Source organism: Microchirus variegatus (assembly GCF_963457635.1).
Source record: "Microchirus variegatus genome assembly, chromosome: 2".
NCBI lineage: Eukaryota > Metazoa > Chordata > Actinopteri > Pleuronectiformes > Soleidae > Microchirus > Microchirus variegatus.
Window position 1 is genome coordinate 33337316 of NC_139803.1, and position 19457 is coordinate 33356772.

Below are 19457 nucleotides of genomic sequence, written 5' to 3' on the forward strand. Positions count from 1 at the left end.
ATCAATTGGGGGACCGACAGTTTGAGACCCATGCAGTAAATTGTAAATAATTGCCATATATTGAAAGTTTTTCTGGGAAAAATGGGCAAAAGCACTTACTCACATGACATTTTCTGCAATTTCTGCTTAATTTTAATTAATTTTAATTTTAATACTACACACAGTGCCTTTTAAAAACCTGCACACATAACTGTGTGCATGGTTTGTACCACCAGAGGGAGGTTCATACACTTTTAATCAAGCGTGGAGGGAAATTGTGTTTGCTGCGTTTGTCCAGCAGATGGTGCTGTTGTGTGTAAATAGGATATGGGCGCCGCTCTCTCTCCACTGAGCGGCAGCAGACAGGAAAAACCCTCTCACGGACACAAATGGCGTCTCTCCGGTGCAAAGCAGCTGATTTCCTGCAGAGCGCAGCAGCAGCAGTAGCAGCAGCAGCAGCATTAGCAGCGGGGATGATACAGAAGAGGTAAACACGCACGTCGCCCACGGATTCCTGAGCAGCGCCACACACTGACCTCTGTCTTGTTTACACGCCGGGTGCGTCGCGGGTCTGACGGCTGGACGTTGCGTCGTTGTGCCCGCTGTACAAACAAGCCTACTGTCAACCAAAACAGACAGGATAGTGTCAGCTGCAGCACAGCGCAGCTTCTCTCCGCTGTGCTTATTTATCCGCAGTCTCTCTCTCTCTCTCTGCGTGTGCGTGTGTGTTTCTTGTTTTTCGCCGATGCTTGCGGGTGTCACTGTTTCACCAGGGCCTGATCTTTGGCGCTGCTGCAGGCGACAGTAGCAGGGTCAAATGTTTCCACCCCCGTCGTTGGAGGGACACATAACGGACATGGGCATCACCCCTTCAGAGACTTCCTCCTCCTCCTCCTCTTCCTCCTCTTCCTCCTCCTGCTGCCCTGCCGCCTGACTGACTGGCTGGCCTTCTTCCTTAATCCAATTCAGGGGGATCATCTTTTTTCCAACCCTTTGCTGAGGTTTCACCAGTCAAGACGGCGTTATCTCAGAAAGCCAGGTAAATAATTTTTTTTTAATGCTTTGACTTCATGTAACGCACAATTACAAGTAGCAGCTGCGCAGTTATTATAGTGTTGTTAATGTCAGGTTAAACTACAGATCACCTGGGTCAGCCATGTCAGCAGCAGTGTCTTCCTCAGTCTAGTGCAAATAAGCTCCATTTTGGTGTTATTATTTGAAGTAACTATACATGTAGTGAGTATAAAACAAAGTACTGACTTTGGAATGACATCAGGAGGGATTTCAGTGTGTGTGTGTGTGTGTGTGTGTGTGTGTGTGTGTGTGTGTGTGTGTGCGTGCGTGCGTGCGTGTGTGCATGCACAGTCTTTGTTGCTTGCTGACACTTGATCAGACTTGCTGTAATTGTCAGATCATATTTTGCCCTCCCCATGCAGCAGCAGCAGCAGCAGCAGCTGCAAACAAAACAAGTAGTTGCATCTTGAACTTGAACCATTCCACGCTCTGAGAGTGTGGGACGTCTCTGCTGAGCTCTGAAAGGCCACTCACTTTGTTTGTTCCCTTGGCTCTTTTCCATTTTTAAGCAAGCAAGTCTATAAGTTGTCATGCAGCAGATATAACTGTGTTCCAGAGCTTTAGAGGTGCACGTGTTTCTGTACCTGCTGTACCTACGTTCTCATCTCAGGTAGGCAAGCGGTTTTTGAATCTGACAGTGATAATGTGAGCATTATAACAGTACAATAATGGTATATTATGCGTTATAATTTCCGTAAATGCACTTTATGTAGTTGCTGTTGAATGATTTACCTGCGATTTATGACTAGCTTGTGTTGGTTTATTTTTGGCTGCTTATAGTGGTTATAGAGTGGTTATAAACACAGTATTATCTCTCCTATGGTTAATGCAGATTTTTGAAAATCAGGGCAGCTGATGTTTCAATATAAGGATGATGATTATTATTGTAGAGCTGAAACAATTAATCAATTATGAATCGATTACTAAGTCAACTATTTTGATAATTGATTCATCGGTTTGTAGCTTTTTTCATTATTAAAACAAGATTTCTCATTGTTTTAGCTTCTTAAATGTGAATATTTTCTCAGTTTCTTTGCTCCACATAACAAAGAAATTGAATCATTGGTTTGTGGACCAAAAAAAGACATTGGACAACATCATCATTTCCAGGTTTGACAAACACAAACACAACATTTTTGAAAATTTTCTGACATTTTATGGACCAAACGATTAATCGATCGATCAATTACGAAAATAGTAATTAGTGGCAGCTCTATATTATTGTTTAAAGAAAATTGGTTGAAAGTGTTGAGCCGTTTACTTTTACCCTCAATCTGATTTAAATATAACAGTTTAGCAATCATAAATCTTTTTAATATGGATTTTGTGTCCACACTTAAGTATATGAATAAAAATAACAAATTGTTAAGATGTTAAAACAATAATGGGCCAAAGTAAATTATTAAAAATATGGGGATAAACCATCGATTGGTCCGCCTCCTATCGTAAACCATGGCTTTTAACGTCCCCCTCATTGTCTGTTATTGATTCTCTCTTCAGTTTCATGCTTCTTGTAGCTTTAACAGCAGGAGCAAAAACATTGAAAGACACTTACTTATTCTATGTGCAGTGCACACACACAGTTTAGGGAGAGTTGTGTCTTTCACATGGAATTTCACTGATGCACAAGTGATGCACTCTTTCCATTATTCATCTGAAAGAGCCTGCTCTCATTTGGGGGGGGGGGGGGGTCACTGTTAATGCATCATGCCACTGTAACACACCCTGTTACAGATTTGTCGTAAACGAGAGAAAGATGTTCAGCACAAAACAGTCACAGATTCCTCCCTGTGTGTGTGTGAGTGAACGATGACAGGCAGACACATTCTCAGGGGAGATGTGTTTACTTAAGAATGAGAAGGAATGAGGTTATGATGCCCAGAACTCACTGTGCCATTCCATTCCACTCCAGGGGGGAGTACACACATGGTCAAAAACCCCCAAAAAATAATCAACATTTTAATATATTTTTTTAATTAAATTGTTGATATTTGAGACAGTGTTTGTATCTCATGAGTTATGACATCATATAGTGTCATCACAACATTCTACCGTTCAAAAGTTTGGGGTCACCTATAAAATGTTATTCATAGAAAGAGTTGCAACATGAATAGAAAATATAGTCAAGACATTGACAAGAGTACAAATAATGATTTTTATTCAAAATAATAATTTTGCCCTTTCATCAAAGAACCAGCAAAAATGTTTTCAGCTGTGCTAACATCATTGCACAAGGGTTTTTAAGGGTTTTCTAATCATCCAATAGCCTTCTAACGCGATTAGCAAACATATTCCATTAAAAACCAGACGTTTGCAGCTAGAATAGTGGTTTACCACATTAACAATGTAAAGAGTGCATTTCTGATTCATTTGATGTTATATTCATTGAAAAAAGTGTTTTTCCTTCAAAAATAAGAACATTTCTAAGTGACCCCAAACTTTTGAACGATAGTTTATAATAAGTAAAACAGAGCTCACCTGGCAGTCTGTAGTGTTTGGGTTTACCTTGTTTTTCCACATGTGAATAAACCAGGCCATATCCTACAATATCCTATCTTAAAGTTAAGTAGAGTAGCCGTCCCTGAAAGAGAGATGAGCTAGAAACGTGACACCCTTTTCACTTTAAATACTCTTAATCACTAATAAGAACTCAATTAGCATCTGTTTGCATTGACCTGCTGTTAAGTCTGTCTTCATTACTTAAGGAGGGCGTAAGGGCTCAGACGACTCTGAAAGTAAAATCACTCGGGTTAAGTAGCTGCAGTTGCTGCAGACACTCGGGGGTTTTTCTCAGGGAACGTTACCACAAGGCGGTCTTGTTAAATCGCGGCATTATTCCTGCAGAACTGACTTAACTTAGGAATCAGTTTGGTGTAATCTGATTTTGGGGAGTTGTCGTCTGCCTGTCAGCAGTCGGGGGGTTGCCAAGGATTATGCAACAGCTTAAATGTAATTTCACCAGGGTGTCGTATATGTATTGAAGGTGGTGCCACTGTCCATGTTTACTGTGTGTGCTTGTTTATCCACACAGTCAACAATGCAGTGGTTCATCGCATAGCAAATGATGTTTGTTGCTGAGGGAGTGCATTACCTCCTCGTGCCAGTGTATTAGGGTGAGATGGGGACATTTATGCGAAGAGTAAGCAATGCTGCTTCAGTCGCATTTTTCTTATTTATTCTCAGGTATGGCTCGCAGAGTGAGCTATTGTTATGTAATAAATGCACCACAGATTCTGTTGACTGCCCATTGCTTTCCTCGATGTAGCGTTTCAGGATATGTAAAATCGCCGCAGGCCTCTGGTGCTGAGTAAATCCCCCCAAAAAATAAGCGATAAAGCCAAGTAATTTTAGACAGAACAGCAACTCCAAACAAACATCCTTTTTCTGTTTTTGACTGTGAGCTCACAGATGTGTCTTAATCTTCTTCAAACGCTGAAACAAAGAAGCACTGATGAGCTGCATCCATCCATATTTACTTACTTACTGACTCCACAGTGAGGGACAAAACTGTTTGTATTCGATGATCTATTGTTTTGATTTCTGCAACAAAAATTTCCCCCTGTGTTTATTTAGTTCAGCTTTTGTTGACGTCACATTTCCCACTACACGGATTCCTTTTTACAGTAAACAAATTGAAATAAAAGGTCATGAAGAGATATTTTGCAGAGGAAGATATGAGTTTTCTCACCCACGAGTGCCTGCGTTCCAACAATAAACCACGTTTCATGTTCATTAAAGGGGTAGAACTCACACTTTCAGCTCAACTGGGAATCAGCCAAGCCTTTGCTCTTACCATGTCTGCCTCTATCAATGATGCTCTCCACCTACATGTACAACAGGTCCATACGCTCCTATGAGGCACTCTTAGAAATCACTCACGGGATGAGTCAGGAGGTAGGCCGGGATCTGGGAGTGTCAGCTTAGTGTGGCGGTGAAACACGAGCTAATGCCACGGGGGGGAAAGTAGGCAGCAATGAACAGTGTGGTCATCAGGAGAGATTCAGTTGCGTGATTGTGAAAAACATGCTCTCGTTGTTAAGGTGTACGCTTGACACTAAAACTTCTTGTTAGCACCCATGGAGACGCTTTCTCTGCAGCCTCATACTTTTGTCAACACCCACTGGATGTTTGTGTGTTGTGTTGCTGATCAGCTGGTGTCTGGTGCACCTCTGTTCTTGTCTGGCAAGAATAACAACCCTTATGTGGAAATATGTGTGACACAGTGTGTTAGTGAGACAAAACAAGTGTGTTTTCATTGGATTGACAGCACAGTCTAGTCCAGTAGACTCGGTACGATTGGATTTGAATAACCCCTATTCCCCTCCTCGCCTGAGGTGGCGCTGCATGAATAATTGCTAAAGGAGAAGACGAGACAATGAACAAGGAAACTCGCTCATCTATTGGTTAAAACTTCCCAGCAGTTGTGATATATTTTCCTCTGACCATATTTCTATTAAAGCTTTTTCCTCGTTCTCACGACTATTGTTCTACATGCGCGTATGCTTTGGTTGTGTTTACCCACAATGCCCTGCGTTGTAGTCCACTTCCACTATTTAGACATACGTTTTTGGGTGTACTGAAACACTAGTCCTTTTAGTTTGAAACAAATACAGAACATGTTGTGTTTGTGCCACAAGTGGATAAAGATATAGACATTGAAATTGTCGTGAAATTTCTTTTTTGAGAATATATGAAATCAATTGTTATTTAAATTTCACTCTTATGGAATAGACCAAGCAATAGTTTGACCAAATTTTAAATCCAAATATGACGGTATTTGTGTTTTGCCACCATGTCTCCCAGTAGTTTAGCACAGGCTAAATAGCAGAACTTCCACTGCATCCACTCGATATGCAACTTTTTTCTTTTTGTGTTTGTTAGAGCTGCAACTAACGATTGTTTTCGTCATCGATTAATCTGTCGATTATTTTCTTGATTAAACGTTTGGTCCAGAAAATGTGATAAAACGTTAAATAACATTGATCGGTGTTTGTCAAACCTGGACATGATGATGTTGTCAAATGTATTGTTTTGTCCACAAACCAAAATGATTCAGTTTTAATGAGTTCTTTGTTATGTGGAGCAAAGAAACAAAGAAAATATTCACATTTAAGAAGCTGAAACAATCAGAAATCTTGTTTTAATCATGAAAAAAAGGTTCAAACCAATTTATCGATAATCAAAATAGTTAACGATTAATTTAGTAATCAATTAGTAATCGATTAATTGTTTCAGCTCTAGTGTTTATTTACAATGTTGATGCTTTTGTTTGTGTTTGTTGTTGTTGGAAAAGTTGCCACCTCTGCACTCGTCCACCACCATAGTTCACATTTTGTGTTTGAGGCAACAAGGGCCAACAACAGGACGCCGTCACATTTCCTCGGGTCATTTTTAGCTTCCCTCCCCTCCTGTGCGCGTCTCTGTAGGGACTAAGACAACTGTTTGTTTCACAATGCTGAAGCTCAATAACAAGGGAAGGTAAAGAGCTGCAGGGCAGAAACCGAAAAGGGAGACACAATGTGCTGTTGTGCTGAGATATGTGAGCAATCTTTCTGTGCACGGTGTGGTGTTGAAGTGTTTTCAGTAGAGCGTCTGCAAGGAACGAGGAGGCGAAAAGTGGATGCACAAGCTATTGGGAGGACACATGTGGAGTCTGTGCCCTTTTGTTTTCTGTAGCTGTAACTGCTTGTGAGTTGTTTAGCCCATCACCAGGGAGAGTGTCGTCATAACTTATGGGCTGAGTGCCTCTCTGTCGAGGTTCTCTTTTTCCCTGACTGAAAAATCTATCGTCCAGATGGTTGACAGTGGTTCGACATGCCTTAATTATTTATTATTTCAGTGACATGACTCCATTGAAGTGTCTCCGTGGTTGATTCTTCTAAATTTGCAAAAAGAAATTGTAATAATAATAAAATAATAATCATTTGTATTTCACCTTTACCTTAGTAGAATTCCTCATTACATTGCTCACCAGTGTCAACACGGGGCAGTAGCTTCTCCTGTGAAATCAGAGCAGCAGGGTGTGGTTGTTAGTGAAAGCTGCCAACTTAGTTTTAGCACAAGCATCACATTATCAGTAGAGCTGAAACAATTCATCGATGAATCGATTATTAATCCATTACTAAATTAATCGTCAACTATTTTTATAATCGATTAATTCGTTTCAGGGTTTTTTCATGATTAAAACAAGATTTCTGATCGTTTTAGCTTCTTAAATGTGAATATTTTCTTTGCTTCTTTGCTCCACATAACAAAGAAATCATTTTGGTTTGTGGACAACACAAGACATTCGAGAAAATCGTCATTTCCAGGTTTGACAAACACTCATCAATGTTTTTTAAAGCTTTCTGACATTTTATGGACCAAACCATTAATCGAGAAAATAATCGACAGATGAATCGATTACGAAAATAATGGTTAGTTGCAGCTCTAATTATCAGCCACAGCAACCAGCGATGAATGCAACATGCATTAAGAGTGACAAATGTTACCAACACTATAATATTTACACACAAAAAACGATGTGGTCTTACTTTTCATGAATGGTTGTCCTCGTCCTTTGCAACTAAACAACCAATTGCTTGGTGGGAAACTCTCTGCTGCTTGTACCATGCATTTCTATGTGATCACAGGCAGAGATGTGCAATATTTTATTGTTCCAAAAAAGTAAGAACAGCAGGTCACAATACTTTTTCTTGTCGACTCACTAAACATTCATTCAGTAAATACAAACCAGCACCAGAAGACCAATCGGTCCATGCACTTACTCTATTCTGTAGATATTCAGCAAGAGACCAAGTTGGACATACACCACCGTTCAAAAGTTTGGGTCACCTATAAAATTCTTTTGTGTTTTCTATTCCATTAGAAATAATGACTTTTATTCAAAATAATAATTTTGCCCTTCAAACTTTGCTTTCGTCGAAGAACCAGCAAAACTGTTTTCAGCTGTGCTAACATCATTGCACAAGGGTTTTTCAAGGGTTTTCTAATCATCCAATAGTCTTCTAACGTGAATAGCAAACACAATGTACCATTAGAACACTGGAGAGAAATGGGCCTCTATACACCTATGTACATATTTCATTAAAAACCAGACTTTTGCAGCTAGAATAGTCATATATATATATATATATATTAATTGAAAAAACTTGCTTTTCCTTCAAAAATAAGGACATTTCTAAGTGACCCCAGACTTTTGAACGGTGTATATATCCTGGCATATAGCCGCTGTCTTTCATCCTTGAACACAGCTCCTCCATGTCACTTTAAAGTGCCCAAATACTTGTGTGTGTGATTGTGTAACTCCTTAGGGCTGAGGGAAAACCAGGCCTATCTCCACTCTTGGCCGCCACTCCATGTCACAGACAGATGGTCACTGCCCCCCCCAACCGCTGCACCTCCACAAAGGCACGTCGCCTTTCACGTTGAGCGAGTGGTCCAAAAATAAAACGAGAAAAGTCCCTGTGTGTGTGTGCTTTGGGTTATGAATGTTGGTCAAAAACGGAGAATAACACACTTGAGTTATGGCTGTTGTTTAGTATCAACCTGTGGCTCATATAGAACAATAAAAACCCATGTCCTGCATTGATAAACATGCTCAAAATTGACACTGACATGATTTATCAATGTTATTTTTTCACTAGACTTTGTTAATAGTTCAATGTTCACATGAGTATGTATTTACTGTATTTATCGCCAACATTCTATGATGACTTTACTTCCCGTCCTGAAGTTCCTGCATCATCTGTCTGAAGGCATTTAAAGTTTATGCTGCTGAACGAACAGGTTTTGGTTTTCATAGAGTACAAACACGTAGATTTTTATGTGGGGAAAATCCAGTCTGCTCCTGGAAAGACGTGATTGTGATTCTGAAATTCTCCTGTGTTTGCGTGTCTGTTTGTGTATTCTGTGCACGGTTGCCTGGTGGGAGCCTCCACAATCAGGTGACAAGATGTAAGCGCAGGCAGCGACGGTGAGCCAAGGGAAATTGGCTCATTGCTTCTCTCCTCATCTCCACGTCTTTGCACTTCTTCTTTTTTTTTTCTGCAGCAGTGGACGCACAGAGGACATGACATGAGAGAAACTTTTAAAGCCGAACTAATTGGCCATGAAGAGCAGGACCAGGCTGTTGAGGGAGGAAAAGGCAGGAAGGAACAGGGAGGAGGAGGAGGAGCAGGCAGCAGGATCACTCTGTGCTTATTACTGACCCTAAGATCACACTGATTCAGTAAAGACAGGCCAATCTAGTTTGTTGTGTTTTACTTAACCACAAATCATGACTGTACCTCATGGTGCTCATGATTTCGGGCAATTTCTCCTACACGGATTGTGAGGTGAAATAAATCGCAGTGGATCTGCAGCTCCAGGGAAACAATGATCATGTGGTTGCTGCAGTCCACCACGAAGAAATGTTGATGACAGTAAACGGATTAGGTTTCACTAATAAAGTGTTGTGTCATGCTTCTCTTGACGTTAACGCTGCAGCAAGCAAATAATGACCCTGAGTGAAGCAGCTTTTTGGGCTTTTCCTCTGAAACTTGAGGTAAAGTCTTATCAGGTGAACACGGTGCAGTTTCTTTCTTCACCCAGAGTTCTCTCTCTCTCTCTCTCTCTCTGCAACTCGCTGAACAGGCTGACGGCAGATTCTTGTAAAATCAGCTGAAGGACAGCTGGGTACAGGAGTTGAAAGGATGTTAATGTGTACAGGTGCCAGAGAATGAGCATGAGAAATGTGTGGGCTGTTATCTATCTCTCTCTCTCTCCATCGCTCACATGGCAGCAGCTGCCAGTTGTTTGCACTATTCTTTCACATCAGCCATAGGTGAGACACAGTATATAAATAGAGGCTTATACAACGCAGGGAGAGGGACATTATATAATTACACGATTAAAAAGTGTCAACCAGAGGTGAAACGTATGCATTCTCTCTTTTCTAGATGTGATTGTAGTAAGTAATGGTGAAGGGGCACAATTAGTTGATTCATTTGGGAGTCGACAGCCTCTTAAATGTGAATCCTTTCTGGTTTCTTCATTTCTCTGTGACGGTGAACTGAATCTCTTTGATTTGTGGATAAAATACTAGGAGTAATTGTTGGTTGCAGCCTCGCACTCGTCTCGAGTTTAGTTAACGAACGTCGAAGCCTGCGTCGCTGTTGCCACGTGCAGCTTCCTGCTGAAGCCTCAGCTCTCACCTCCCGTCACGACTGTGAGTGACTTCAGGTTAGAATTGGCTTCTGCTTTTGTTCTTTTTGTTCTTCGTAAATCAGGAGGCAGCATTAGGTATGACTGTAAGTATAAATACTGTAATGTATTGTCAAAGGAGTTCACACAACGGTGATCAAGCTTATCAGCTCCACACAGATCTCAAAATTGTGTTCTTAAAGAGAAACAGCTGCACACAGTTTGTGAGTTTGACAGAAAACGCAACAAAAAAAAGCACTCATGTTTCAGAAGTCAAATCTGCTGCTCAAAAACACCGGTTACTCTGTAGTTTGACTGCATGAATGTTTCTTGCCCCGTCCCTGCATGCACTCTCAGTGTATCTACACACTATAGGGAAAACAAGTAGTTGGCCACACCTGTTAAGTGTTGGATTCAGGTGTTTCAATCAGGCTTTGTGTCAACAGTTTGAGGAAGAGGCCCTTTTTTTACAACTAACAACTAATTATTGACGTGAAGTGTGGTGTGGAAATACTTACAGTCTATGTTGGTGTCATGATCAGGCTTCCGAATACTTTTGTCCAGTGTACACAAACACTCTCTCTCTGCTCAGATGTTGCTTGTGGAATTTGTGCGGTTCCATTAGTAATAGTACCAAAATAACAGGCCCCAACTGTTCCAGTTTCGTTAACTAACGTTGATTGGGCGACAGAAAAGAGTCGCTGTTTCTTCAGTGGCGGCATTCTGTTCTCATACAAAGCTTGACGTCTTGTTGAAACAGCCACAAACCGAGGAGAGAGGAAAAAGCGAGCTGCTCCGTTGTTGTCCGCTATGTTGTTGTCTGTCGTGTGGCGTTCGATGCGACTGTTGGTTGTCAGCGCTGGCACAACGTCACGCTGCGTATCTCGTCGATCGGGCACGCTGCCTGCCCCGCCTACCAAGTAAAGTTACTGTTCTCAGTCCAAACGTGAGGCCTTTACTGTGCCAAAATATACCGTACTGTACTATGATGGAAACGCTTAATTACTTCAGATGATGCCCTGCAGCTTTAATCTATTGACTGATTGGTCCTCAGTTATTTTAAGAATCTTTTCTTACACACAACCTGATTTAGACGATAAAAAATAGAAAACAAACACCAGCGAATATTTTGTTGTTTTATTTGATTTCCTGTGACAGTGAACTGAGTGAACTCTTTTGTTTGTGGATAAAAAAGACTTTGAAGGATGTCTTTTGAGGTTCAGGAAACAACATTGAATTTTGTGCAATAAAAATAATTACTAGTTGCAGCCCTACACTGGTTTATCAAGTTCAGTTAATGAGAGTAAAGGCATGCATTGCTTCCTGCTGTAGGGTATTAAAAATGTGCCCTGCTCTCACCTCCTCCTCTGCCGTCAGTTCAGGTGAGAACTGGCATCAAGCTTTGTTCTTTGTATCAGGACGCAGCGTTGATTTAAAGGCAGAGTGACAGTTGAAACATTAAGTATCACTGTGGTGCCACTCCCCTCCTGAAAGTTATTTTGAATACTTAATTGTGGTGGTGTATAAGATGACTCCAGAGCCATTCATCGTCATCAACTGTTTCATTTTGCAGTCATATTTATGAAAAGGCACGAAAGAGGTCAAACCAGTAGATGTTTGCCACTGTGCTTGATTGACAGTCGTATCATTACCGTCAACCGTTGAAATAAAGAAGCTATAACAATGGAACTTATGTTGGCACATGGAAATGTGTGACCTTACAGCCATGGTTCCAAGCTTCCTCTGATAGCACATGGAGGAGATAGTGTTCTACTATATATACTAGAGCTGCAACTAACCATTATTTTCCTAATCGATTAATCTGCTGATTATTTTCTCGATTAATTTAGTAATCGATTAATAATCGATTCATCGTTTCAGCTCTAGTATATACCAGGAATTTGCTTAGAAAATGATAATAAATAGATAAATAATAATAATTAAAGTCACGTTCTCTCTCTATCTCCCGCTCCATCTTAATCTAATGTCACTATACCAGTGTGTGAAGTACATGTGAGGAAATGCTTGGACTATTTAACACCACTGTATTTTAACTTTGGCGATCATGGTTTAACTCGGAGAGCTCAGTCATTTTTCTCAGGTGGTGCTTGATATAAAAAAGTTTGAACAGTGTTGTGCAATAACAACCAGCTCTTGACTCATCAAAAGCATGTGTTGACATGTCCTTATTAAGCAACGTTTCTTTCTATGTCTATAAACGTAGTCTTAGCTATGAAGACTGGGTACGCTGAAAAGCTGCTTGGCACCGTTTCTTACTGTATAATGAGACACGGCACATTCTTATATACTGTGAACTATATATAGTAGCCTTTGTCTTGTTTAAGGATTCTTGAGGTTGCCAGTTAGAGGCTGACATCATCGCAGTCAAGTCATCGTGTGATTGCTTTTAAGATTACACTGACTCAATCTACGTTCCTGTTACTGCATGTGTGTGTGTGTGTCCTTGTGTGTGTGTGTATTTGAGTAGTTTATTTTATATAATGTAATGGACAGAGTGCAGTTGCTATGGCTGCAGAAGAGAGTTTAAGTGGACGGCATCATGGTGTTCTGCTGCAAGAAATCCATTTGTCTCATGTACTTTTTTTGGAGTTTCACATAATTTGTGACCTCTTTCTGACCTATTTCACACAAAAACACTAACCTTGTCATGACTATTAGTCCTCTTGGGGACCAAATCCTGGTCTTAAGGCAAGGCAAGTGTATTTGTATAGCACCATTCAGCAACAAGGTAATTCACAAAGTGCTTCACATAAAACAGTAAAAGGAAAAGAGACTAAAAACAAGCAGGTAAAATATATATGAAAAACATCAAGTAATAGAAGAATAAGAAAAATACATACAAATAAAATAAAAAGATAAAAATTATGATTTTGATTAGTTTAGGTTATGGATAACACTTTTTAAGGCTGTCCAAATGAATGGAAGTCATTGCAGTGTCCTAAGAAGAATAGCTGTTTACATATCTGTGTGTGTGTGTGTGTGTGTGTGTGTGTGTGTGTGTGTGTGTGTGTGTGTGTGTGTGTGTGTGTGTGTGTGTGTGTGCGCGCACATGTCATTATCAGATGAATGCTGCAGTAGCCACTTAAGTTATGAGTGCAGCCGCTTCACACAATGACTGACATATGGTGACCACTGCTCTTTCTTCTGCTTCCTGTTTGATTGATTTTTATTTTTTTCCTCCTGGCTGACCTGACCTTTTCCCAGAGACGCCGTACTCTAGAGAGGCTTCTTTTGAAACGATCACACTCGAAGTACCCAGAGTGCCATGTGCACCATCAGTGGCTAATGTGGAGTTGTAGTTAATAATGCAGCAGAATGATCAACACTGCACCACCTTTTTTCTCATGGAAACTCATTCTCCCTTTTATTTGTCGCCCTCCTTCCTCCATCTCATCCTCAGGCTATCTTTGCAATATAAGTGCAAAAGTTCTCATCGACCCACTCAGTGCCTTTACAGCCAATACAGAGTCTGATTCACACTCTTTACAGTCTGAGTGTCTTTTTCTTTTTGCCACAGGGTGAAATGGTGTTCAGTCGGTGAGATCAGGAGATGGCTTAAGAAGGAAGTGCTGTTGTTTCTGTCGTCACCTTCTCAGCCTCTGTCATTCAGCTTCTTTCTCTTGAGTTTTTCATGTTTCAAGCATAATTCTTTCCTTGCTTTGTCTTTGCCTGTGTGCAGTTTGTTCAACGTTGTCGGAAGGATTTTGACACACAACAAAGTGATGCTTCCCTGTGTCAGATGTGTCACATTTGCTTTACACTTTAGTGGGTCTGACACGTAACCCTTTGACACCTGAGCCTCAAAATGGCTTTTTTTGCTTATTTTAGTCATCAAAGGGCCAGAAACATGTCTTGTGAGTAAGTGATTTTGCTCATTTCTCAGAAAAACGTTCAATATCTGGCAGTTATTTATAGTTTACTACATGTTAAAAATGTGTAATAACACATTTATTTAGGAAAAAAACACTGTAGTTGTACACGGACACCAGATTTTGTGTGTTAAATTTGAAATTTGAACAGTATAAAACATATTTAAAGTAACATTTGTTTGAGTCTTTGTCTCAATGTCAAAAAATCAGGCCCAACAATGGAAACTATGTATGTTTTTCCAACTGACAAAGACATTGATTTGCCAGCGCGAGTGAAATTACCGTAATAACCATATGTTGGCTTTGACGTGCAACTTCTCAGCTTTCAGACACAGTTGGAATTTGTACGATGGCACAATCCGTTGCACAATTACGGTAATGCAAATTGTGCTTGCTCTAACTGAGTGTTAAAGGGATAATTGTCTGACCCATTGTTACGCTTTCATGCCTTTAGTTTACGAGAAGTCTTTGTAAAGGCCTTTGACACTTGACCTTGTGCTGCCTTTGTGTCTTTTCGTCACAAAAAACAAACAAACAGTGAGGTCAGAGCATCTGCAGTATTCAATCACCTATAGATTTCCAATGGAATGTTTTTCCGATAACAGACTTCCATTCTCTCATGTGTCTTTCCCTGACGTCTCCTCAGGGATTCATCCTTTTTCCTCCCGACTAAGATTGATGCTACGAGCAACCAAATATTTGTCTGCAGGAACAATCTTCTTAGTTCTTGTGATCTTAGTTCTCTTGACCATTTCATGGCTGCAAGAGTTCATATAGTATTTTACTGCTTGGACCTGTAGAATTAAGTGGATCCAGTGGAATCTCCTGCTTTTTTCTTCCTTGAATTATGTATGGATGTAGGCTTGATTTTCCAAAACTTTTATTGTGAAGCCTTAAATTTTACGATTGGACTGGATTTTTATCAATAAAGCATCTATTGGACTAACTTCATCACCCACCTATCACCCTATGTCAGCTGAGATAGGCACAGCACCCGCCGTGACCCTCCAGTGGAGGATGGATGGATGAAATCATTGATAGACAACATTTCTACTAAACTAGAACTCACACTTTTCTTCTTCACTCCCATTGTTGGGTGGCACATGTAGACGGCACTTGAGTTCTGGAGCGTTCATGTGAACTCTCACCCGTTCGCTGTGGGCTTTTTTCGGTGTCTGTAAACAAGCAGCTGCACGGAGAAACAGACACTGCATGTGACCAATGAAAGCAAACTGGGATGTCTCCCCCACGTCTCATCTCCACTGCTGTGTTTCTCTTCCTTTCCTTTCCAGAACCCCCCACACTCCCCCCCTCCCTCCTCCAAAATTCTCCTTCTGTTGGTTGCTAGGCAGCAGAGAGAGGGCTTGTCAGTGTTGACGTTGTAGTGTGCGGGACTACTTCCTGTAAACAGCCGAGTGGGTGCTCTTTGCTATCAGCTACCCAGGCAAGGAGGGAGTGAGACAAGAGTGCCTAAAATAACCCATAAAAGAGATGCAGTGACACGCAGTGAAGACGGGGGAGAAAGAAAGGAGAAAAAAAAACATGTTTCATTCTGAGTGAAAATTTCACAGGGAGCTGAGATAGATGATGGCTACAGGTTTTTTTCTGAGCCTTTGTACTTTTATTTTATTTCTTCTCACTCCCAGAAAGAGTGAGTCTTGGCATAGAAATGAACACAGCTGTCAGGGGAGCATTTAGGCAGAGAGCTGGTGTCACTCTGCATCCACAGGCCTGCTAATGTATAAACACAAGTCACAATGTATATTCAGTCTGTGCTCGTAGCGTCATGCTGATTATGTCATGACAAATACAAGCTCGCCTTGGACTCTGGATTCATCATGTCAACAGACGTGAACAAAACTGATTTTCGCTCTTTCTTTTTTGTTGTGTGTGTGTGTGTGTTTCAGCTCGGTGGCGGTAAAGATGACCACGGCACGGTACCGTCCCACCTGGGAGCTCGCCGTGGACCCCCTGGTCTCATGTAAGCTGTGCCTTGGAGAGTTTCCTCTGGAGCAGATGACCACCATCACTCAGTGCCAATGTGTCTTCTGTACACTGGTGAGTAAATCATGCTCTCCTGCATTTAAAGAATATAGAGTACATAAAAAGATGCACTGCAAAGAGCAGGAAAATAGTTTTATGCTCGGCAAGCGTTTTCACATGGCTCCAAATCAAAGTAAACACAATAACCAAAATCAATTTAAACCCTGAAGAGTTCCTAGGGACATTTTCTGCTGCTAGGAACAAATTAGTCCGTTTTTTATGTTTTGTTTTTTAAATCTGACAAAAAACAATGCATCAAAATCAATATTTCTGCTAATCATTGACCCATCTCAGGGTCTAATAATATCTTTAAAGGCCTTTAAAGGGTTAACATTTCACAAATATTAATATTTGATATGTATATTTGAGCCTGAAGTAGTTTACTTAAATATTTACTGATTTAAAGTGGAAAAAAATATATTACATACGTTTTTGGGAAGGTGCCATGTTCTGCCCGTAGGAACAAATTAGTAAGTTTTTTAGAAGGAACTCCATGGTGTGTTGCAGCTTAGCATAGCAGCGAAGAAAACTTAACGAAAGCCCACAGCTAAGTCGAATTGCTTGCATAAGATGGGTAAGTGCAAGTTCAACGATTTGTGGCTCCAATTTTCCTTCATGTCTTTTGTACTTTTTTTGCCAAACGGATGTGAAATGGTTCTTAAATTGTATTCATTATGGTCTTAAAAAAGTCTTTAAAAGTCTTAAATTTGACTTGTTGAATCAAATACATAAAAGTCACTTTTCAAGTTAACGTTATAAAAACTTTTAACTTCAAAAAAATATATGTTATTAGATCACACGTCATCTTTAGTTTATATGAAATACATTGTCCTGTCACAAAGGTGAGTGTAATATTTACAGTTTTGAAGCTTTATTTCTTTTCTTTTATTTAGTGTCTATTGTTTGTGACAGGGCGAGTAGTGGAGCGTTGAGTTTTATCTTAACGTTTTAAACAGCAGCTTGATGCAGCTGGAAACTGTGTTAACTGTTATAATTACATTTAACTAGAAGTGTGTGAAGCTGTGGGCTACAGAAGCAAAACATTGAGCTGGAAGAAGTTTAAATAAAGCAGAGGGATAAGAGTTTGTTTACGTTTGGAAAACCCTGTCCCTTTATACATTTAATCCATTGTAAATAAAAGTACTGATATATGCAGGTTTGGTTTTTAAGCTTCTGACAGACAAATGGTGATATATGTGTGTCTGTCTGTTTTTTTCTGTGTAGTGCCTGAAGCAGTATGTGGAACTCCTGATAAAGGAAGGCCTTGAAACTTCAATTAGTTGTCCAGACTCTGCCTGCCCCAAAAGAGGACACTTGCAGGAAACAGAGGTAAGGATTTTCCTTATATTTGAGACTTTTTACATTGGTTGTTCATGTAATGTCATAAAAAAGAAGGCATCTGTTTAACTACTGAACGCCCCCTTTCAAAGCCTTAGCTCTCACTCCACCTACCATTGGTCTATTACGTTATAATGAATGTTCCTGTGGGCCTGACTTCCCAATCATGGGGTCGATCGGAGGGCAAAGAGCTCTTCATCCTCCAGGAGTTTGCTTGATGGACTCAGTCACACTCAGTCTTTGAAGCGTGGAGGCTCAACATGGTTCAGCACAGAGCAGCCTGCTGTTTCTAATCACTCAGTGTCACCGGTCCTTAATGGAAAACACAGCTCCACATGCCAGTGAGGCAAAGCATGCCTCTTTAGCAAAGCCTAGTTTTTGAATTATTCCTGTAAAAGGAATAACACGGTCCGATTAGTAAGCAAGGGACAGGTTTGTGTTCTTGCTGAAATTTAAATGTGATATTGTCCTGGAAATGACATCCATGTTCGGACTGCATAATTGCCTCTCACTGCTTATGTCTATAAATATGCACGGTGACCTGCTTATTCTCCTCCCCTTCTCTCTTCTCCCCTGCAGATCGAGTGCATGGTGGCCACGGAGATGATGCAGAGATACAAGAAGCTTCAGTTTGAAAGGGGTGAGTCATTGCGAAAGCAGCCGCTGTGCTGCGGCGATTGGTCCGCGGTGTGTGGGCAATGATTGTCACCCTCAAAGACACGTGGATCCTCCTCAGAGATGCTGCGTTTTTGCCGTGACACAAAAAGAGGATGACGGCAGTCCGTCTCTGGCACGTGTGGCTCTCTGTGTTTGAAATCAATCACTCCCCTCCCCTCAGACACTCTTGCTATTGAATGTACACCATGGGGTATCTGTGGACAGCTAATAGAAAAGATGGAAGCAGTGCTTGTTTGCTCAGTAAGTTCCAGTCGTCAGCGCTGACAACTTTTCTGTTTTCTTTTCCACACTGCTGTTGTCGGCGCTCAAGAGACAGACAACTCTTTTTGACATTTTGTGACAGATAATCTGACCTAATTTTCGTCTTGTGTACTACAATATTCAACCCTTCCATCTTGTAAAAGAAGGAAGCCTTGGCTTAAAGTCCTCACATTTGCAGATCTCTTAGCATACACACATTATTTCAATGATCTTTTCTCTTGCCTGTGTGTTGCTACGTAGTCAGTGTCTGCACGTCATACTAATAGATACAAACCTTAATGTCAGCATGTCTTAACATGCATGCACTTTGACATCAGTAAGAAGCATAAAAACACAATAATAGTTGTCTTGAATTGCGGATTTGGAATCTGCAAAGCTGGATACAAACTTTAAGTTCGTTAACGACAGCGTGTGATATGAAGTGATTGCTCTACAAGCAGAGTCCATTGTCTGTGAGTTCCCATCACTGCATCCTCTATGCTCAACTTAAGTGTATCAGCCTATTAGCCTGTTCCTGACCATCATGACCTTCATCATCCTGGCATCATCCTACAGCAAGTTTGCTGACAGAATCCCAGGTGCACATGCTGCCGCTTATAATGTATTTGTCTAGGTATGTGAAGATGTAGAAGTTGCTGTGCTTTTTCACTCCGTGCTGTCTCAATAATAAGTCTTATATTATTAGTGCTGTTGCTACCAAGAGTAAGCAGTTGCCAAGCTGCAGGTTGTCCACCTACACGGAGGTGGTAACTGCACACAGTGCATGCAGATTAAATACATGGACACAAAGAAAAAATGTTTGTCAGGATTTGTTTTTATTTATTTCCAGAACCTCAGCCTCCTAAGAGCTGTTCGTACTCCCCTGAAGAAGGGCAGTCAGCTGTCTCATCAATGTCCCCGTCCATTCAGGCAGAACGCTCGCTGTAACCGTTCCATATTTCTCAGGCTGAGCTAAGAGAGTGCATGTGTGGAATGTGTGCTTGGAGTTCTTGGCAGAGAGGCAAAGGAGAG

At 40.8% G+C, this 19457-nt stretch overlaps 1 protein-coding gene across 1 annotated transcript in view; it reads left to right on the plus strand.

The window, feature by feature from the left end:
• Positions 1-721: 721 nt before the first annotated feature.
• rnf144aa (ring finger protein 144aa) overlaps positions 722-19457 on the plus strand; it is a 45455-nt gene continuing 26719 nt past the window's right edge. The window contains exons 1-4 of the mRNA XM_083910299.1: positions 722-1018; positions 16034-16184; positions 17394-17498; positions 18087-18147. Of these exons, the coding sequence (XP_083766425.1) occupies positions 16050-16184; positions 17394-17498; positions 18087-18147 (301 nt within the window). The 5' untranslated portion in view covers positions 722-1018; positions 16034-16049. The remainder of the gene's footprint in view (positions 1019-16033; positions 16185-17393; positions 17499-18086; positions 18148-19457) is intronic.